This window comes from Grammomys surdaster, unplaced genomic scaffold, assembly GCF_004785775.1.
Source record: "Grammomys surdaster isolate TR1022 unplaced genomic scaffold, NIH_TR_1.0 347, whole genome shotgun sequence".
NCBI classification, from domain to species: domain Eukaryota; kingdom Metazoa; phylum Chordata; class Mammalia; order Rodentia; family Muridae; genus Grammomys; species Grammomys surdaster.
In genome coordinates this window covers 384,596-404,078 of record NW_021604766.1, presented here as the reverse complement: position 1 = coordinate 404,078, position 19,483 = coordinate 384,596, and the positions used below count along the sequence as shown (strand labels likewise).

At 43.7% G+C, this 19,483-nt stretch overlaps 2 protein-coding genes across 3 annotated transcripts in view; one reads left to right on the top strand and one right to left on the bottom strand.

The window, feature by feature from the left end:
* Aco1 (aconitase 1) overlaps positions 1-2,883 on the top strand; it is a 57,380-nt gene extending 54,497 nt beyond the window's left edge. For both annotated transcript variants that reach the window (XM_028779188.1, XM_028779190.1), the window contains 2 exons: positions 593-778; positions 2,106-2,883. In XM_028779188.1, the coding sequence (XP_028635021.1) occupies positions 593-778; positions 2,106-2,219 (300 nt within the window). In that variant the 3' untranslated portion in view covers positions 2,220-2,883. The remainder of the gene's footprint in view (positions 1-592; positions 779-2,105) is intronic.
* A 6,493-nt stretch (positions 2,884-9,376) lies between these two features.
* The window catches only part of Ddx58 (DExD/H-box helicase 58), a 39,905-nt gene continuing 29,798 nt past the window's right edge, over positions 9,377-19,483 (bottom strand). The window contains exons 14-18 of the mRNA XM_028779196.1: positions 17,901-17,991; positions 15,810-15,980; positions 14,655-14,806; positions 12,290-12,433; positions 9,377-10,633 (exon numbers count right to left, since the gene is read on the bottom strand). Of these exons, the coding sequence (XP_028635029.1) occupies positions 10,337-10,633; positions 12,290-12,433; positions 14,655-14,806; positions 15,810-15,980; positions 17,901-17,991 (855 nt within the window). The 3' untranslated portion in view covers positions 9,377-10,336. The remainder of the gene's footprint in view (positions 10,634-12,289; positions 12,434-14,654; positions 14,807-15,809; positions 15,981-17,900; positions 17,992-19,483) is intronic.

The following is a 19,483-nucleotide window of genomic DNA, read 5'->3' as shown; positions in this document are numbered from 1 at the left end:
AACAATAAAAGATCCTTTATAGGAAGCATCATAGCAATGCTATTAAGTGCAGTTTGGTTCTGAAATAGGAGGTTTGAAAGCCATGCTAATCGTTTACTTAGTAGTACAGTCTTAATGTCAGTTTTGATTAAACCCTTTGTGTTTACTGATGTGTGCCCACAATAAAATAAAACTCAAAGAAATAAAAACAATTTTTTTTATATTTGAGATGCATTCCAGATACAGATTAACTGAGGGCTCTTGTATCTCAAAGTGGTTAAATGCATAGTCAGACCACATGGGTTCCAATACTACATCCCACCTCTGAGACTCCCTCAGTGAAAGGGAATTGTAATAGCATTGGCTGTATCTCGAAGCTGCCAGATGACAGGAAAGAATTCAAGTAGGTGTTTACAGAGTGCTGGTGAATTGTAGGCAATCAGATAGGACTCACTCCTCAGTTATTTCTAACCAGAAGATAGCATTTTGGATGAAGGACTAACAGGTCTACAATCTAGCTGTGAGAATTTCCAAAGAAGCCTCTTGCAAAGTGTCTGTGTACCTCCTAAAGAAAAGTTGGAGCTGTGTCTAAACTTCTCTCTTGGTTCATCAGGGAATCAAAGCTGTCCTGGCAGAGAGCTACGAGCGTATTCACCGCAGCAACTTGGTCGGCATGGGGGTGATCCCCCTTGAGTATCTCCCTGGTGAAACTGCAGACTCTCTGGGACTCACAGGTCGGGAAAGATATACTATCAACATTCCTGAAGACCTTAAGCCTCGAATGAAGGTTCAGATAAAGGTAAGCAGGGCTTCTGTCATAGACCTGCAGGGCCTGTTGTTGATCATCAGTTGATAGGAAGAAAGAAGTTAGTGGGGTGGAGTTAACTCCAGATGACATCAGATGTGAAGCCTCCTGGTCCGGCTACCTTCCAGATAGAATAAAATCTGCTGACTAGCATAGCTTTTTTTTTTTGGTTTTTCGAGACAGGGTTTACTCTGAGTAGCCCTGGCTGTCCTAGAACTCACTCTGTAGACCAGGCTAGCCTTGAACTCTCAAACTCAGAAATCCGCCCGCCTCTGCCTCCCAAGTGCTGGGATTAAAGGCGTGCGCCACCACCGCCCAGCTAGCATAGCTTTTTTAAGTCATAGTGCTATCAATTTGTTCTGAACTCCCATCCCCAACCAATTCCATTCTCTCTGTCTCTTTTAGCCCCGAGATTAGTGATGAAAGTTCAGAGAGGATGCTTTCCCGTTATCTAAAATTTCCCTTTTTCCTTTTTTGATGCAATTGTGATCAACAGATCCTATACGCACTCCCACCGTGAACCTCGTCCCAAGCCCAGGCTTTAATTAGCCCCATGGTTGTGCTTTAAAAGAGAAAAGTCCCTGACAGTCTCCTGCATCTGAACTCTTGGTAACCAGCAGTGGTGCCTCTGGAGGTTTAGGTGTACAGCCATGCTGGGGGTAGTATGTGACTGGGGGCAGACTCTGAGAGTTCAGAGACTCTCAATTGTAGTTCCCTCCCACTGCTTCGTACTGTGGTTGAGGAGAGGGGCGCTCATCTTCCCGCTCCTGCAGCAGTGCCTGCCACCATGATGGCCTCTGAGCCTCTGGAAACATAAGCCAAGGTAAACCCCTTCTATAAGTTACTTTGGTCATGGTGTTTTATCACAGCGAGAGAAAAGTCCCTTGTACCAAAGTCCCACGGGGATTGAGCACTACAGAGACAGCTGCTGAGGTCCCAGGATGACCCAAGGCAAGCAGATGGATCAGCTAAGGAACAACTCCAGAGACCTCTGCTTCCCAGAGCACATCCAGAAAAGACTTAGGGGAAAGCATCAGAGTGTCACTCATAGATGCTGTCCTGAAAGGCCACTTTCCTCCCATGTGTCTCTCACCTGCATCATTAATTCTGCAGTGCTTCTCAACCTCTAGTGGGCACGTAAATCCCCAGGGTTCTTGTTGGGTGCAGAGACCACTGGTTCCATCTGCTGCTGGCACCGCTGGTATATGCCACACCCCAAGTGAGGCCAGAGGGCAGCCAAGCCAGGTGGAGTAGTCTCCCTGAGGCGGGTGTCTCGGGTCAGCCTCTCCTTCAGCAGCACTCTGCTCCTTTACTCTTGCAGCTGGACACTGGGAAGACCTTCCAGGCCGTGATGAGGTTCGACACTGATGTGGAGCTCACTTACTTCCATAATGGAGGCATCCTGAACTACATGATCCGAAAGATGGCCCAGTAGGTGCTGGCCTCTCAGGAGACCCGCGCTTGGTGCTAGACCCAATGAGGTACCAGGCTCCCCACTGGTGGAGGCCTGGTAGAGCAGCCACCTCTACTTCTAATGAGGGTGCTGGCAGGATGAGCAAGTGGGCACTGCCATTCCTGGAGGCACAGAGCCAGGAGTCTCTAGTTTTGTGATTTGTTAATCTTTTTATCCCTTTCTATAATCTGGAATCTAGAATCACGGGAAGGTCCATAGTACCAAAGAGAACTACTTTCTCTTTAAAGTCATGGACATTGATTTTTTACTCTGACTAATTTTCAGCTGAACACTAGCCAGTATTCTCAGAAGTGGCTCCTACCCTTTCTGTTGTTCTGTGTTTTTCTCTGCTCAGTGACACCCTTCCCTGGAGTGTCCAGTCCTCCGTATATTACACCAGTGTTAACTGACATAGCTTAAGAACTTCTTCACACTTCAGATTCATAGCAGTGATGTGATCCCTTCCTTCAAGTGAGCAAAGACCTCGTGGATAGGTCAGCCGTCAAAAGTGTTTGATTATCTACCTTTCAATCAACATGAGATTGCCTCTTACCATTTTCAACGTTTGTTGACATGGGTTTGAAAGTAACTGGGGAAAGAGACGGGATTTCTAATTTGAATAAGATTAAATATATTTTCATGAAAAGTGTTGGCTTTGGAATTGAGTTTTGTTGGGGTTGTCGTGACACTGAGAGTCCCAAAAGGTCTGCTGTTTGTCCCACTGCATCTGAACAGCAGGCATAGAGGGACATTGAGGAGCCAGTGTGTGAGCTGCCAGTGTAAGAACAGCGGACAAGAAGACGGCTTCTACCTTGGTCACAGCAAGGAGCAAATCGTAGCTTCTTGGTGTCCTAAAGTCTGTTCACTGATCTTCATAACTGGAATTAGGTTAGGGTGTGCCTTATTCCGCTCCGGCTGCTGTAACAAAAGGCCTGAATAAGAACTAGAGATCTGAACTGTGTGGTAATGGCCTGAGCCCTAAGCCGTGGCTCCAGACCACCCAGTGCCTGCTATGGAGTAAACTTTCCATTGGGGGAGGGCTTGTTTTGTGTCGCTTAGCTTTTTTCTTTTTCTTCTTTTTTTACTTATTTACTTTTGTTGTTGTTGTTGGTTTGGTTTGGGTTTTTTTTGAGACAGTGTAGCCTTGGCTGTCCTGGAACTCACTCTGTCATCCAGACTGGCCTCGAACTGAGAGATCCACCTGCCTCTGCCTCCTAAGTGATGAATTAAAGGTGTACCCACCACCACTGGACTGTGTCTTTTTATTTTTATTTTTTAACTAAAAAGTAAAAATTATATTTACTTTATATATTTTTTTAATATGTAAATACCATAGAGTGGCTAAAATAAGCCACATATTCTTACTTTTTGTGGTGAGAATACTTCCAAGAATATAGTTTTAAAAGAATATAGAATGTATAGGTATTAACAGCAATCTCCATGCTGTACCACAGAGCTCCCACGCTGCTTCCTCCTGAATGAAATCCCATGTTCTTCCATGTTTTCATGACAGCTTGTACTATTTTCTCCATTCATTCCACAGCTGACCCTTCCCTGCTTCCTTAGCAAGGGTGTCCTCTCGGCCCCTTGTAACTACTGCCCTGTGCATCTAGCTTTAGACATTGGTAAGATTGTGCAGTTCTTTTTCTTTTGTGCATGGCTTTTGTTCATTTAACACAATGTCCATAAGGTTCGTTCCTGTTGCCACAAATAATATATTTGTGCGTACACACATGTCCTCTATCTTTTCTTTACTGATTCAGCCATGAATAAACAACGATCCAGATTCTACCTTAGCTTTTGTGAATCGTGCTGAAATGAATGTCGATACAGGTGATTCCTCAACATACTGTTTTAATTCCTTTGGGTGCATAGCTAGAAGTGGAATCTCTGGGTCATAATAGTGTCTTTTGTGAGTTTCTGGAGGGCTTTCCTCCAGAAACATACTGCTTTCCTTAGTGTCTTTACATGTACATGTGTATGGCCTCCAACTGAGTGTGCACATCCCTCTCCCACACTCTCACCAGCACGACCCTTTATTTTTTTGATATGGTTTTAACTATGGTTTTATTTACAGCTCCCCGATGATTAATGATGTTGAGCATATTTTCATATATGTATTGATCACTTTTGTGACTTATTTTGAAATATGCCTGTTCCAGTCCTTTGCCCATTTTTAATTATTTCATTTTGTTGTTGATTTCTAATACCACCTATTCTACATTGTAAGTATTTATGAAATATTTTCTCCGATCTTATAGTTAGTCTAACTCTTGACTATTTCCATAGCTAGGAAACTTTTATTTTGCAGCGGTCTGATGGGCCTGTTTGCCTTTTTGTTGCTGAAGACATAACTATAAACAATGCCATAGCATTTCCTTTGAGTTGATCTAATCCTTTCTTAGAGTGAGGTCTTATGCTTAAGTCTTCAGTCTATTTTGAGTTGATTTTTCTATAGCGTGAGATAAGGGTCCAGCTCCGTTCCCTTGCATGTGGCCATCCAGTTTTTCCAACAGCATTTATTGAAGAGACAGCTCTTCTCCGTTTGTTGTGTGTCTTGGCTTCCTTGTCAATCAGAGCCACACTGCTTCTGCAGCCTCTGTTCTTTTCCACTGGGTTCTGCATCTCTTATGTTAGCAGAATGCTATTTTCACTGCTGTGTCTTTGTAATATATTTTGAAGTTTGATAACAGTAATAATTCCAGTTTTGTTTTCCTTCTTGGCATAGCTTTGGCTGTTGGGAGTCTTGTGGTTCCTCATACATAGAGTAAGGCATCTTTTGTTTCTTAGAAAAACATCTTTGGGAAAAAATAGCATTGGGAATTTCCTGGGATCACATTGAATCTGCAGATCATGGTGTTACTACAGACATATTAATAACTTTAATACTTTTACTGCATGGAATTTATTTTCTTACTTTACCCTTTGGCTCATTAATTATTCAGGAGCATAGTTTCTAAAACACATTTCTAAAACACCTCCTGTTACTGGTAAATGAGGACTTATTTGGCTGTGGTTGTCCCTTCCGGCACCTTCCTGTACGTGCAGGTGATGTTCTTTAGTGGGGACTTCTGTCTGTCTCGTGGAGGTTTGGAGCTGTGCTCATGGTGAGCCTCCAGGAGTCATGTAATATCGAAGGCTGTTTAAAAGCTAGGAGCACATATGAAAACTTGCGCTTCCTCCCACATTTTGTATTTTAACTCCACACTGTGTTTTTATACTATGCATCTAGTAACACATGGTTGTGATTATCATTTTAATGGTGTGGAAAGAAATAGTTGGAAGATTTGCATCCCGTCCAGCAGCGATCTCATTGGACGTGTATTGGATTCCCCTGTGAGTTTTATGCTTGTGTCTTTTCTTGTTTGTAGCTTAAGGAGCTGCCTGTGGTGTTCCCTGTGGTGGGGCTGTTAGGATGGCTTCCTCTATCTTGTATTTGAGAAAGCCTTTATCCTTTCCTCAATTTTGAAGAACAGCTATGCCAGGATCAGTATTCTTGGCTGGCGGCTTTTAGGTGTGGGGCTGTTTGATCTTGGCTTCCTTGACCTCCAGAAATATCTACGCTTAAGCTATCTCTTCTGTGAGGTTTTGTTGTAGCAGCTCGAGCAGACTCAGACGCTGGCTGTGAGGGAAGTAGCCTCTGAAATAAGCTTCTTCCACTCTCCACTCCTCTAGCTAAACCTGTCTCTTTGTGCTTCATTATTGGCCAGTGTCCAATGCTGGCCCAAAGTTAGACTGTACAGCCTTTTACCTGGGTTCTCAAGGCAGTGCTGGCCCACCTACTCCCAATCCCTTCCTCCTTGTAAAAGAGATAGATACCTCCTCCTTTGTGTTTATGATTTTCCAAGTCCATGACCACCTTCTCCTTCCTAAACAACAGGCATCCCTTGCGTCCACAGCGACCCAAATGGCAAATTTACTTAACACAACAACAAAGTACAAGTATCTTTCAAGTGTGGTGTGTGTGTGTGTGTCTATCAATGTACATACAGTGTTTTTATGTTGCATAGAAAATGCTTTATAAAGGAAGAATATGCTAGTCATCTCAGTCTTGGGGTGTAAAAAGCATTGTGGCTTAAGCAAAAGAAAAGTAAATTGTCCCAGGTAACTAAAGAATAGTGACATCATGGCCTCAGACTTAATCTAGTGATTTAAACACAGGCCACTTTCCCGTTCTCTCTCCTCTCAGCTCACATTCTCATGGCCTCTGAGACAGCATCTGTTTATATCTCCTCTTCTGAGTCCCTCCATGGGTAAGGGTTATGGCTACCATCAGCTGTTTGGTGAGAGTTAATCATTTGTCATTGCAAACATCTGCCTTGGGCACAGACAATAGGACTTCGTACGCATCAATGAAGAACCTTAGCTTTGGCACAGCCTCTCCCTCAGGACTGTGTGGGTGTCTACATTACTTTTCTGTTGCTGTGGGATTATATCCTGACAAAAGCAGCTTAAGGGAGAAGGGTTTATATTGCTGTAGGGTTCCTGACCAACAGTGTCCATCCTGGTGGTGAGAACATGGTAGCAGACAGGGAAGGCATGGTGACTGGAGCAGGAGGCTAGCCAGTCACATTGCATCTAAGGAAGCTGACTGATCAGGAAGAGGAACCAGCTATAAAATCTCTAGATCCATTCCCAGTGACACACCTCCTCCAGAGAAGCTCCATCTCCTACAGGTTCCCCCTCCTTCCCCAACAGTACCATGCTCTAGAGCCCAAGTGTTCAAAGGAGGGTACCTTCATTAAGATGGCGTGAAGCAGCCCGTGGATTGTATAGGAATAAAACAGCATTGCTTGTGAAAACAGGAACTGTGGTTCCACCGGCCCCTTAGGAAGTTGTTAAATGTTGTAAGCACGGATGTGATTTAACACTCAACTAATTTCTGCTCTCTTCGTCAAATTGCCCTAAACAAAGATAATCATAGCTGGCATTTTTATTAGGAGTTTAAAAGTTTGTACCCAACAAGCCTGCACCTGTTTATTAAATACAGATTTGTAAAGTGAAGTAGTAGTTATGCTTTATGGTGTATTAACACAGTTACTGGCATGATCCACAAGTTTACAGTTCACTTTGATTCTACCTATCTTGTTAATATCTCAGCCAGATACCTGTTGGTGGGTTTTTTTTTTTTTTAAACAGGATACTAATTAAAAGGCCCAATGAACAGAAGTGTTTCAGGAACCACTGTTTCACGGGATGTTAGGATGATGGACGGGAGCAACGCAGTGAACCCGTGGGCTCTAAAGATGGAAAAGGTACAAGTCTCCCCGGCCACTCAGTGCGCCCCTCAGGGGACCTCACAACACCATCCTTCCCACAATACATGCGTGCAGAAACACCTGAGTTAGTTCTGAGTCTGCTTTAAGTACAGGATCAGGAGTCCAGCATCCTTATTCACAATGAGGCCTTTGACTGAAGGCTCCAGGTCAGGATGAAAATGCCATGACATCAGTACTGACCACAAAACAGTAAGGTCTGTGGTTGCAAAAGAAGCTGTATCTGAGCTTCAAAAAGGACACATGAATGGCAACCTGCAAAGATTCTAGTGGGGACCATTGATGTGCTCATGGGAGATTCCAGATGCAACTTCTATAAGGAAGTCCAAAGACCAGCACTTTCCCGTCTCTCAAAACCTGCCTGTTCCATTCATTCAGTGCTTAGTAACCCAGGTGGGCTCCATTCCAGGGCATATTTGGCAGTGGCTTAGGGCTGTGTACAACTCAAACCCTTGTTTGTTCTCAGCTTTAGCAAAAAAAAAAAAAAAGGGGGGGGGACTATTTCACATCAAGTAAATTATCATTGTCTGGAGAGATGGTTCAGTAGTTAAGAACACTGGCTGCTCTTCCAGAGGTCCTGGGTTCAATTCTTAATGCCCACATGGCAGCATAAAGCCATCTATAACTATAGTCAGATGAGATCTAATGCCCCCTTCTAGTGTGCAAATGTACATGCAGATAAAACACCCATATACATAAAATATATAAATTTTTAATTAAATCATTGTAATGTTTAAAAGTTTCTCTCAATTTCCAGTAGATATCTTATACATGCTATAGAGTTTTTTGGGGGGTTTTTTTTGGTTTTTTTTTTTGTTTGTTTGTTTTTGTTTTTTTGAGACAGGGTTTCTCTGTGTAGCCCTGGCTGTCCTGGAACTCACTCAGTAGACCAGGCTAGCCTCGAACTCAGAAATCCACCTGCCTCTGCCTCCAAAGTGCTGGGATTAAAGGTGTGCACCACCACTGCCCGGCTGCTATAGAGTTCTTAATCTGTAGCAGCAAAGGAAGGCATCATAGACTAAAAGACATAAATGAAAGTCAGCAAATTCATTTGATCCATTTTATTGTACTTATTAAAAATTTTACCGGGGTTGGGGATTTAGCTCAGTGGTAGAGCGCTTGCCTAGCAAGCGCAAGGCCCTGGGTTCGGTCCTCAGCTCTGAAAAAAAAAAAAAATTTACCAATAACCATTATCAAGAACTACTACATGCCATCTTTTTTTTTCTCCTATCAATTAAAAGCCTTATCCCTATAGGTTCTCCCCACCCCAAAGAGTTATGTTGCTGGTTAATTTCTCTAGGCATATGTGGGAAATGTTCTATCCCATGTCATTCTGTTGACCTCCAGGGTTGATCTGGGTAGTTTGGGTGGATTTGGGATAGTCTTCAGATGTAAATGTCATGTGAAAAGTTCTGTGGTCACAAGATCTCTGCAGTTCTGTTCAGGCCATTGATGGTCCTAGTGAATTACAAGTAAGTTTTAGGAAGGTGTTAAAACCACTGTACTGCCTATAAAACCAGTCCAGTTCCTTCCCTGAACTGAAGAGTACCTTGGTCTGTTGGCAGTAACAGTACTCAGACACTTGTCTCTTGATCTGAAGTACCCCAAATTAAGCTCTCTGAAGCATTAGTAAACCTTGAGAAGAAACATGGAAATGCCATTTGAATATATAATGTTTAAGAAGAAAGGGCAAGCCAGGCATAGTGATGCAGGCCTTCAATCTCAGCACTTTAGGAGGCGGGAGCTGGCTGATGTCTGTGATCAAGGGCAGCCTGGTCTACAGAGCCAGGGCTACACAAAGGAACAGTGTCTCAGAAAGTAAACAACAACAAAAAGCCATGTTAGGGAATGAACTGGACGTAGTTCAAATGTTAAACATCAGCCTTTATTGAAAATAGCTAGAGCCTGGCATGGTGAGAGATTTTAATTTCAGCACTCGAGAGGCAAGGGGATCTGTGAGTTCAAGGCCAGCATGGTCTAGATATCGAGTTTCTGGTCTACAGAGAGATCCTGTCTCAAACAGGTGGGGGACGGACATACAGATAGGCATACAGAGAGATAGTTTGAGATGTCTATTCAAGAAGGGGAAATGGCCCAAATTAAAATAACAGATGAGAGAAAGATGTATAGTAAATGAACAGAACAGAAATACCTTCTCCGTAATTGTGGCTGTCAACTACAGTCTTTGACATTTTAGAAGTATATGTCATTTTAATACATATATGTATGCATTTTGAACCTTGCAATCACCAAATTTGTGTCAGCAAAGAAACCAATGGAAAAGACTGGGAAGAGACAGAAACCAGGAGAATCTGCAAAGGGCGACAGGGTGGCAGGGCCAAATCAGGAAAGGAGCCAATGCAAGGGACAGAAGTGCTGCCGTCTGGCAGTCTGGTGACCTGGAAAAGAACTAAGGCAGTGGATTGTTGAGGGCAAAAGGCAGCTTACAGCAGGTCAGCAAAGAGGGGAATATGGGAAACCTTCCAGCACGCCAGCCGTCATGTGTCTCGGTGTACTGAGTGGCTGTGCGTTCCCTGGCGGGCAGTTCCAAAGAAAAGTGTGTAAGGGAGCTTTTTCAACCCCTCCCCACCATCGCCAAGTGCTATGAGTTATTGGTGATCAAAGTATTCGGTGCTGCAGTTCATGCATGTGTGCTTTGTGTGGACATTAATGACTTAGAACAAACAGGTCAGGTTATCTGGCGTTCAACACAGTGCAGGCTTGTGTAAGAAAGGATTGTGCAAGCTTGGGTAAGAAGTGTGGACTCATCACTTCCAAATGTAAGGCGTTGCTCCCTGTAGCGGGAGACTGAGGAGCCCAAGGTCATATGGACATCTCTGCAGGGTCGAACTGTACTCTTTCAAAGTGAAAGTCCTTCCACTTTGAGTGCCGGTTCTGAACTCCACTCGCAATATCTTCCACAACGAAACTTTCAATTTTTATGACTGGAATCTCGAACGTCTTGTATCTCACAAAAATTCCCCAGTCGTGGCTGCAGTTCTGTTTGGCACAGAATATTTTTGCTTTCTTCTCAAAACTATCATAGATCTTTGGTTTAGGGTGTGGCTTACACACAAAGTGCTCCTTAAAAGCATTTCCAAGTACAGTGTAGTGGGATTTCTAGGAGGAAGAGATGGAACACGCAATGTTAGAAACAGTCCAAAAATGACTTAAAAGCCACTCAATAGCCAAGAATGAGGAATGAGTGGAATCTCATTTATTTTACAGTTGGAAGAAAAAAACTATATAGACAGTCTTCCCCAGGCCAATTAGGATCCATTTACTGGGCCTCTTGCACCTAAGAAGGGGGGAAACCCAGCTTTCCAACTCAGAAACAAAGAGAAGTTCACATACAAAGTGCAAGTTCACCAGAGGCCAGAAAGGCACGATCCAAAGCACAAGGTTAAATACCCAGGGGTCACAGACTTGACACCCAGGGGTCACAGGGGCTGTGTGTGAAGAGGCTCAGGAGCTATACTGTCTAGAGACCACACTTAGAGTTGACTTAAGAGTGTACCCTGCAAACATAAATGCAGACCCGGTGTCCAGTCCTCCAGGGAAATGGTCTACAGGGATCACTATGAACAAGAGCCTTGAAATTGGAGCCGAAAGGACCTTTGACATCTAAAGAATCAGACTTAGAAAATGGATGGCACTCATAAGTAATATACCCATCTACCCATCCCCTGGCTAGTCCAGCCATTCCCCACCCGCCATTGGTAGCAAGAATGACGACAGCAAGATAAGTCTAAGAGTGTGTGTGTGTGTGTGTGTGTGTGTGTGTGTGTATTTGCCAGCCTTTAGTTAAGTTTTAAGGAGACCATATATAATGGTACATGCCTTTAAGTCCCAGCACATGGGAGGCAGAGACAAGGGGGTCTCTACATAGTGAGTTTCAAGACACCCAGTGCTATAGAGAGAGATCCTGTCTCAAAACAACAATAACAACAACAAAAAAAGTTTTAAGGGAGAAAAAGTAGAAGGCTAACCTGCAAGTGCTACAGTCTTTAAAATGAGATGTTTCTTTTTTCATTATAAAAACATATTCTGTCCCAATAAGGAAGTTTAGAAAACAAAATAGGAAGAGAGAATTCCCCTAGCAGAATGTATCATTTTTATATATCTAGCCTTTTTTTTTCCCTTTAGACAAAGATGGACCCACATTGGTCATGGCAAAGACACTGCTGCTCCTCCTGTATAAAACACATCTTTGGAGAGAGTGGTGGTGTAGTCCCTGAACTGGAGAGACTGAGACACGGAGAATCACAAGTTGAAGCCAACCTGGTCTACTTAAGTGAGACTGTCTTTCAGAAAACACAGTTGTTCTCACTTAGGGTGTGCAGTGTGGTAATCTAAGCATGCAGTGATCTCACCAGAGTAATTAGCATCCCCTTCTGCCTGAACAGTTTCATCTCTGCATGTATGACGCTTTGAATTTCTCTCATCTAACTCTTTGTAAGAGTTGTAATGAATCAGAAACTATAAGCAGTACTCACCCCGCTGTGCTGTGGAACTGTAAACCTTATCAGCCCTGCCTGGGGCTGGCGCAGCTGCAAGTAGACCTTGCTCTACTCCCCGCTGCCAGCACCATTTTCTGTTTTTTACTTCAGTAATATCAGCCTTTCTGACTCCCACATAGAAGCAGGATTTTATATCTTAATACAGGGCCATGGCCAACACTCGCCACCCCCACAACAGAAATAGTGTTCTTGCTACAAACATTTCTCCAGAAGATGGTAAGATTTAACTGGTGCTAAAAACTACCCAGGGCCTCACCTCAACCACTCGAATGTCAGCTGTGTAGCACGCAAAAGTCTTGCACTTCCCGCACAGCAGTTTCTTGTTTTCTTTGTCCGGGACAGGTTGTGGTTTGTGATGACTGTCTCTGAGGAACTTTTCATCCAGCTGTATGCGGTGAACCTACAGGCCGACAGAAGGGGTTTTTTTTTTTTTTTTTGAATGACCATAACTAGCACACAAAGATAAATAAATGCACGTGGCCACAACACACACACACACACACACACACACACACTCATGTGAAAATAATTTCCATGAGCGCGTTTCCATATGGCACTTATTTGTATTGTTTTGCTTGTAAAAACCAAGTTCATCACTTGGGAGGCAGAGGCAGGCGGATTTCTGAGTTTGAGGCCAGCCTGGTCTACAGAGTGAGTTCCAGGACAGCCAGGAATACACAGAGAAACCCTGTCTTGAGGGAAAAAAAAACAAGTTCATAATTCCTTTGGTGCTCCTATCCCTTTCGTAATCAGCGCTCACGTGCATCCTATATTAGTCTTTCAATGACTGCCATAAACATGCCTGTAAAAGGGTCACATGAGCCGTGCTTTCTACTGTAGTGGTTTGCAAAATGTTAGCAATCCTTCACAAAGTGACTTCTCATATGGATACTTCAGGAATGAGCAAAACAAACGGGTCAAGGGGAGGAACAGTTCTCCCTCTGAAACCTCCTCTCAAGCTCAAAACATCCTGTTGGATTCCAGCACAGCACAATGCCTGCATAAGGCAGCTCTATTTTAACTCAAGTATAGGCTTTGGCCAGGAACAGAAAGAACAGTGCATCAGAGACAAACCAAACAAAATATCGTGAAGAGTGAGGAAAGGGCAGGCCAGCCAGAACTACTGGGGCCCTAGGAATATCATGCTGGGTTCCCTGGACTTCCTCTTCATCTGATTTGTTCAAACTTGAAGCCATAGCAGCTGACAATCAGAAATACCTGTGGACACAGGGAAAAAATTCCAGGAAAAGCCTGGTGTCCCTCAGAAAAAGACCAGAAAAAGGGAGCCTAGCAAACAAAATCTTTAGAGCTTAAAATTTAGACAATATAAATACTGTGTTCCCAGGGTGGGGAGGCCGTGTGGCCTAGCCTCTCCCTTCCTGTATCAAAGGAGAACTAAGATTTCTACTTTACAAAGCTGTAATTCGGCCTTAGTATCAGGATGGAGCCAGAGTCTTCAGCCTTGTTAACTGGAAATATAGACACATACACACCACACACACACCACACACACACCACACACACCACACACACACACACCACACATACACACCACAAACACCACACACCACACACACACCACACACACACACCACACACATACACCCAACACACACACTACACACATACACACACACTACACACACATACACACCATAAACACCACACACCACACACACCACACGCACCACACACACACCACACACATACACCAAACACACACACACACACACACCATACACATCACACACACACCAAACATACACACACACACACACACATATATATACATACACACATTTATCAAATAAAATTACCCCAATCAAATAACACAAAGGAAATAGACTAAAACAAAAACCAGACTCATTAGGACACATGGCTACTGAAGAATGTTATTTATGTCTAACATCCATGTCATCGGAGTCCAGAACCATGGCTGAACAATTCTGAACTGTGAACATGATCACAGAATCACAAAAGCCAAAATAGCCTCAAACAACATAAAGCAAAGATGTTCACCCAAAGGTGCTTATAATTAAACCTCTGGAAACATTTTCTCTGTAAAGGAAAAGCAGTCTGGATGACTGCAGTCAGTCCTCAGAAGTCACACAGGCCAGAAGGAAGAGGCACAGTTATTTCTCAAGTGCTAAAAGAATTAATAAGGAGAAATGAAGGCATTCTCAGAGAAAAGAAAACTGAGGATTTGCAGCCATGAATACAGGTTAGGAAGTAATCAATGTATGATACCCACGGCCTCCCACCTTCAGGCTATCCCAACTGGGCTTTCCTACCCCACACTGAGCTCCCTCTCACCTCAGGCTGGTCCTTCCTTCCCCCAATATGGCCTCTCCTTCATGTCACATGAATTCCATCACTCTCCCTTTTATCTTTAATCCCAACCCTTGAGAGGTAGAGACTGGAGGATAAGAAGTTCAAGGCCACCTTCAGGTCCATAACAAGTTCAAGGCCAGCCTAAGTTTCTTGGACCCTCTCAAAAAACCAACAAACATAGACAGACAGACAGACAGACACACACACACACACACACACACACACATGACCAACCACGGTCATTCATTATTTCTAGTCAGATTCCAAAAGGGTAGCACAGAGAGACTTACCGTCTTTGCAAATTTCATTTCATCCCATGTCTGCAGTCTTAAAATGGATTCATTCATTATTTTTTCCTTGACCATATTCGCCTTTTCTTTTTCAATGACATCAGCGCTGCTGGTCAGGAGGAAGCACTTGCTATCTCGTGCTCTTCCTCTGCCTGGCAGAAAACATTTTATTTGTGTGTTAATATAAAACTCTGTTGTTATGTGGAAAGAGATGTGAGAAGTGTTTCTAGAATTCAACTTTGACTCACCGCATCCTACTTTCTAGGGAAGCTGAACTGTGAGTAGACTCAAAGGCAGGTTCCAGCCTGCGTGTTCAGCAGACAGATAAACCACCTATGGTGGTTTTCATGGGGTCTGCAATGACACAGTCTGATTGCACAGCCATATTACCAGCAACACTGATTTACAGATACTCTGGCATGAGCCCTTAGCAATGGCACCATGCACGTCTACCTGACCCTTCTGCAATGCAGAGAGAGGTTCATACCCCCAGAATGCAATTGTCAGTGCTATTGCAGAGACAGATATAAAGGGTCCTGGTCATTTGAAGGAGCGCTTATTCTAGCTGGAAGAATTAGGTTATGTGTGGAGGAGACAGAGAAGGACCTAACATGGAGAGTGGAAGTGTGTGAGAAAGTGGACAGGCAGTAAGCAGAGTCTGGCTGGCTGACCTGCACAATGAGCCGAGGAGGATGAATAATGGATGTGACTGATGAGTGACAGGGACAGAGGCATTATTCAGGAAAGGGAATTCGGGGGCTGTTCTTGGGGGAAAAAGAAAGGAGAAGGAAAGAAGACTCTGGTCCAGGTGAGGCCAGACTCTGGAGTACAGGGAGCTACTCACCACTCCCTGAAAGGTCTACTTGCTGACTGGCAAAGCCTCAGGCCTAGTGGATATGATATTTTCATGACTATGCCATTGAATGCTGGGCAGGTAAGCAGTACCATTGTGGAGAGTCGCAATAGAGAACTATCGGTGAAACTGTAATCACCCAATCCTGACCAAGTCAGTCAGCTTTTAGACTACGAGTACCAGAGTCAGCTGTGCCATCAATCACATACTACAGCTCAGGAAAGGAGAAGGGCCAAAGGACAAACACACCCACCTGGCAGACGAAATGGGAGCGGGGTGGGAAGGAGGTCAGCTGCCCTCACCTCGGGTTTGGATCATCTTGATGACGTTGCCCACGTACTCATACAGGATGACCAGACTACACTCAGCAATGTCAATGCCTTCATCAGCGACCGAGGTAGCAATCAGAATATTGTTATCTCCGCTGGCTCTGAATGCCTCCAGCACACACTTCTGTGCTGGGAGTGTCATTCCTGTGTTGGATAAAGAGGACACTGTACAATTCACTCACAAACTGGCTACTAATGATGAGCCATTTAAAACTGGAAAAGTTATTTTCACAAAAAAAGCTCAGGTTTCACCATTCATACTAACCTATGAGCTGGGAACAACTACCATTCATTGTTCCATTTGACAGATGAAGAAAGTAAGGCCTAAACGTTACAACATGCTTCTCAAACTAGGAAATAAATCTGAAAATGTCCAAACACCAAGCAACCTGTAGCTTTTTGTAAAAGTTCACATATTTTCCTACGTTAGCTACAAAACAAGAAGGAATCATCCAGAAAACAACAGCAAAATCATCTTAATCCATTTACTCACTCATCCAACACTCGGCTCGGCAGATAAGGAATATGACACTTAAAGATTACATTTTTATCTATAAGAACGATGAGCAGGAAGGTGGAGGAAGCAGGGTGAGATCTGTAGGGAAGCAGGGTGATGGGAACGTGAAGGGGGAGGAGCACCTCGGGTGTTAGATGACAAGGATGGCTGCTCCGCAGAAGCAGGTGCTGAGTAGGGTCTAAACGCATGACGGAAAGATGGATGCATGCACGGATGGGTGGGTGGGTGGGTGGACACATGAACGGATGCATGGATCCGTGCATGCATGGATGAGCAGACAAAATATATTATCCAAGGCTCTATTTATATGTCAGTAACAAAGTTTGAAAATCAAGTTGGATTTATGCTGGAGAGATGGCAAAGAACTTTGAGATCCAGCCACATTAGGGTAGTGTTAGACTGGAAGCCCACACATTCAACACTTGAGTCCATTCTATATTTATGAAATCGGGAAATTCCACACTGGAAAAGTACAAGAGCAATGCCTGAGGACGGAGAGAGCGGAGTGAAGACTCGTTTAGTGTAAACAACACTGGCGAGAAGAACAGCGAGGACAGGTCATACAGTCGTGGGATGTGACTTGGTTCAAAGCTGTGAGGAGAACAGCCACATAGGGCACTTCCGGGAAATGATAACCTTCCTCCCAGATCTCACTAGCTGGAGGTCAGGATTACCTGGACTGTTTTTTCAAAAACTACAAACTAGGAGGTAGACAGAAAAAAAAATCTACTGTGTAAAGAATAACAGTACAATAGACACAGACTATTTTTATTTCCAGAATTTGAAAAGAGAAATCAGCTTAAGAAGTACTGAGAAAGTAACTCCGGCTTTGTGTGTAGAATACAAAAGAAGGCAACTTCCTCATGGACGAGACCAGGGTAGCTTTTGGCACCTGGGAAATGTGTAGGCCTTCTAAGGCGCTGCCTGGGTCAGGCAAAGCTCCAGTTGCAGCCTTTCAAGCAGGCGCTGCCGTGAAGGGCGTCTGCAGACATGGTTAGGATCCCTAATCACTTGCTGTCCAGCTAGTGAGAGGTGAGTTCCTCTAAGTGGGCCTGACCTACTCTCATCACTTCTTTTTGAAATAGGGCTTAGGCCTCCCCTGAGCTCAGAGGACTAAACAGTTCATGGGTTGGGGGTTCCAAACTGCTCTTGGTCTCCTCTTTCTGACTAATGCCCTAAACGTTTCAGACTTGTACTGCTAGCCTAATTGTGTGTTCATTTTCAAATCTCTGTGTACTGTATACAGATATAAATACACAGCTGGGCATGATGGCATGCAGGCCTTTAATCCCAACACTCAGAAGACAGAGGCAGGTGGATCTCTGTGAGTCAGAGGCCAGCCTGGTCTACAGAATTCCAGGAGAGCCAGGGTTACACAGAGAAACCCTATCTCTATGTACATAAACAAACAAACATACATACATATGTATAATCTAGTAGCTTTATTTCTCTGGTTGAGCTCTGACTGATATAAACACTAAAATAATTAGTGTAACATACATTTCATATGCTTAGTATACTAAATCTAAATCACTAGACATAAACACCTGTTGCCTGATTGGTTCTGCCACGTCCAGTCAGTATGCCAGGCTTTAGAAAGCTCAGAGCAGGATTTTCTTCAATCCATTTCTTCAGAGCCTAAAAGTGAAAAGCAATGGCCAGTTGAACACCACTTGCAAACTTGAAACCTTGCATCAATTCGATATACTGAATGTATACACAAAAAGAGAGAATACAACTGAAGATACAAATAGACTTCAGACTGGAAACCCAAAATTCCAAGCAACAATCAATTCTAGTGCTACAGAACTCTGACTCATTCTGGCTTAACGTAGGAGATATTTTCAGTGATTAAAAAGACAAACTTCAGACAGAGAATAAGTGAATTTATCAAGACTTTAAGGTGAACGATCAATACGTGTAAGTTAATCACACAGTACATATCAGCAGCAGACAGCTGCGATTTGAAGATCTGTGTGCTGTGTGGAGGTGTACATGGCTGACCATGTTGGTGGGGAGTATGCATGTGTGTGTACATGCATGTGGAGGCATGAGGTCAACCTCATTCCTTAAAAGCCACCCACCCTAGTCTGGGACTGAGTAAGTCTTTGAGACTTGGGCATTGCCAGTTAGGCTAGCTGGCCAGCAAGCTCAAGTGTTCTGCTTATCTCTGCCCCCGCAGGGCTGGGATTACAAGGATACACTACTGTGCTCGGCTTTCTGGCCAGGTTGTTGGAAGCCAGGTCCTGATGCTTGTACCTCAGACACTTTACTGAGATGTCTTCCCAGCCCACAGTGAGAAATATTTGAAAGTGCAATTTCAGAATGACAATACTAAAATTAATACCTACGTGTGAATCTAACAAAATGTACACAGGACCTCAATACTAAAAATGACAAAACACTAGTAAAACACAGCAAAGGGGGCTGGAGAGATGGCTCAGAGGTTAAGAGAACAGGCCCCTCTTCCAGAGGACCTGGGTTGAATTCCCAATCACTACATGGCAACTCACAACTGTCTGTTAACTCCAGTTCCAGGGAATGTCATGCCCCCTTCCTGAACTCTTGTGGGCACTGCATGCACATGGAATACAGACATACACACAGTCAAAACACACACATACATTTATAAAAAAAAAAAAGACAGCAGAGATCATATGACCAGCAACCTTCAATGACTTCCACATCTTATATTCTAGAAAGATTCTGTAGCTTATCTCGGAAATATGGGCGATCTGTTATGATATCAATTCCAAGATAGACTTTATCAAATGACAGTGTCTGTCTACGAGGCCCTCTTCTTCTCAGTCCCTCATCTCACTCCTGTAGGCAAGGGCAGCTGCCATGTGGAGGCTCGTCTTTATCAGCCTGCCAACAAACCTGCAAAAGGAGCTGAGAGGTCAGTCTTGAGTCTTGAGCTGACTGCAGCCTCATGAGACCTTGAGGCATAAGTATCCGGTCGCTTCCAGGTCCTGAACCATGGATTTCATAAAATAATAAAGCTAGAAATTTTCTGGCTCTGGCTCTGGCTTTGTAGGTAATTTACTACTCAGCAGAAATAATAAAGAAGCACTACAGAAGCAGAGAGATATGCTATGGCTACAGGCTAGACTCAATATTGTTAAGATAA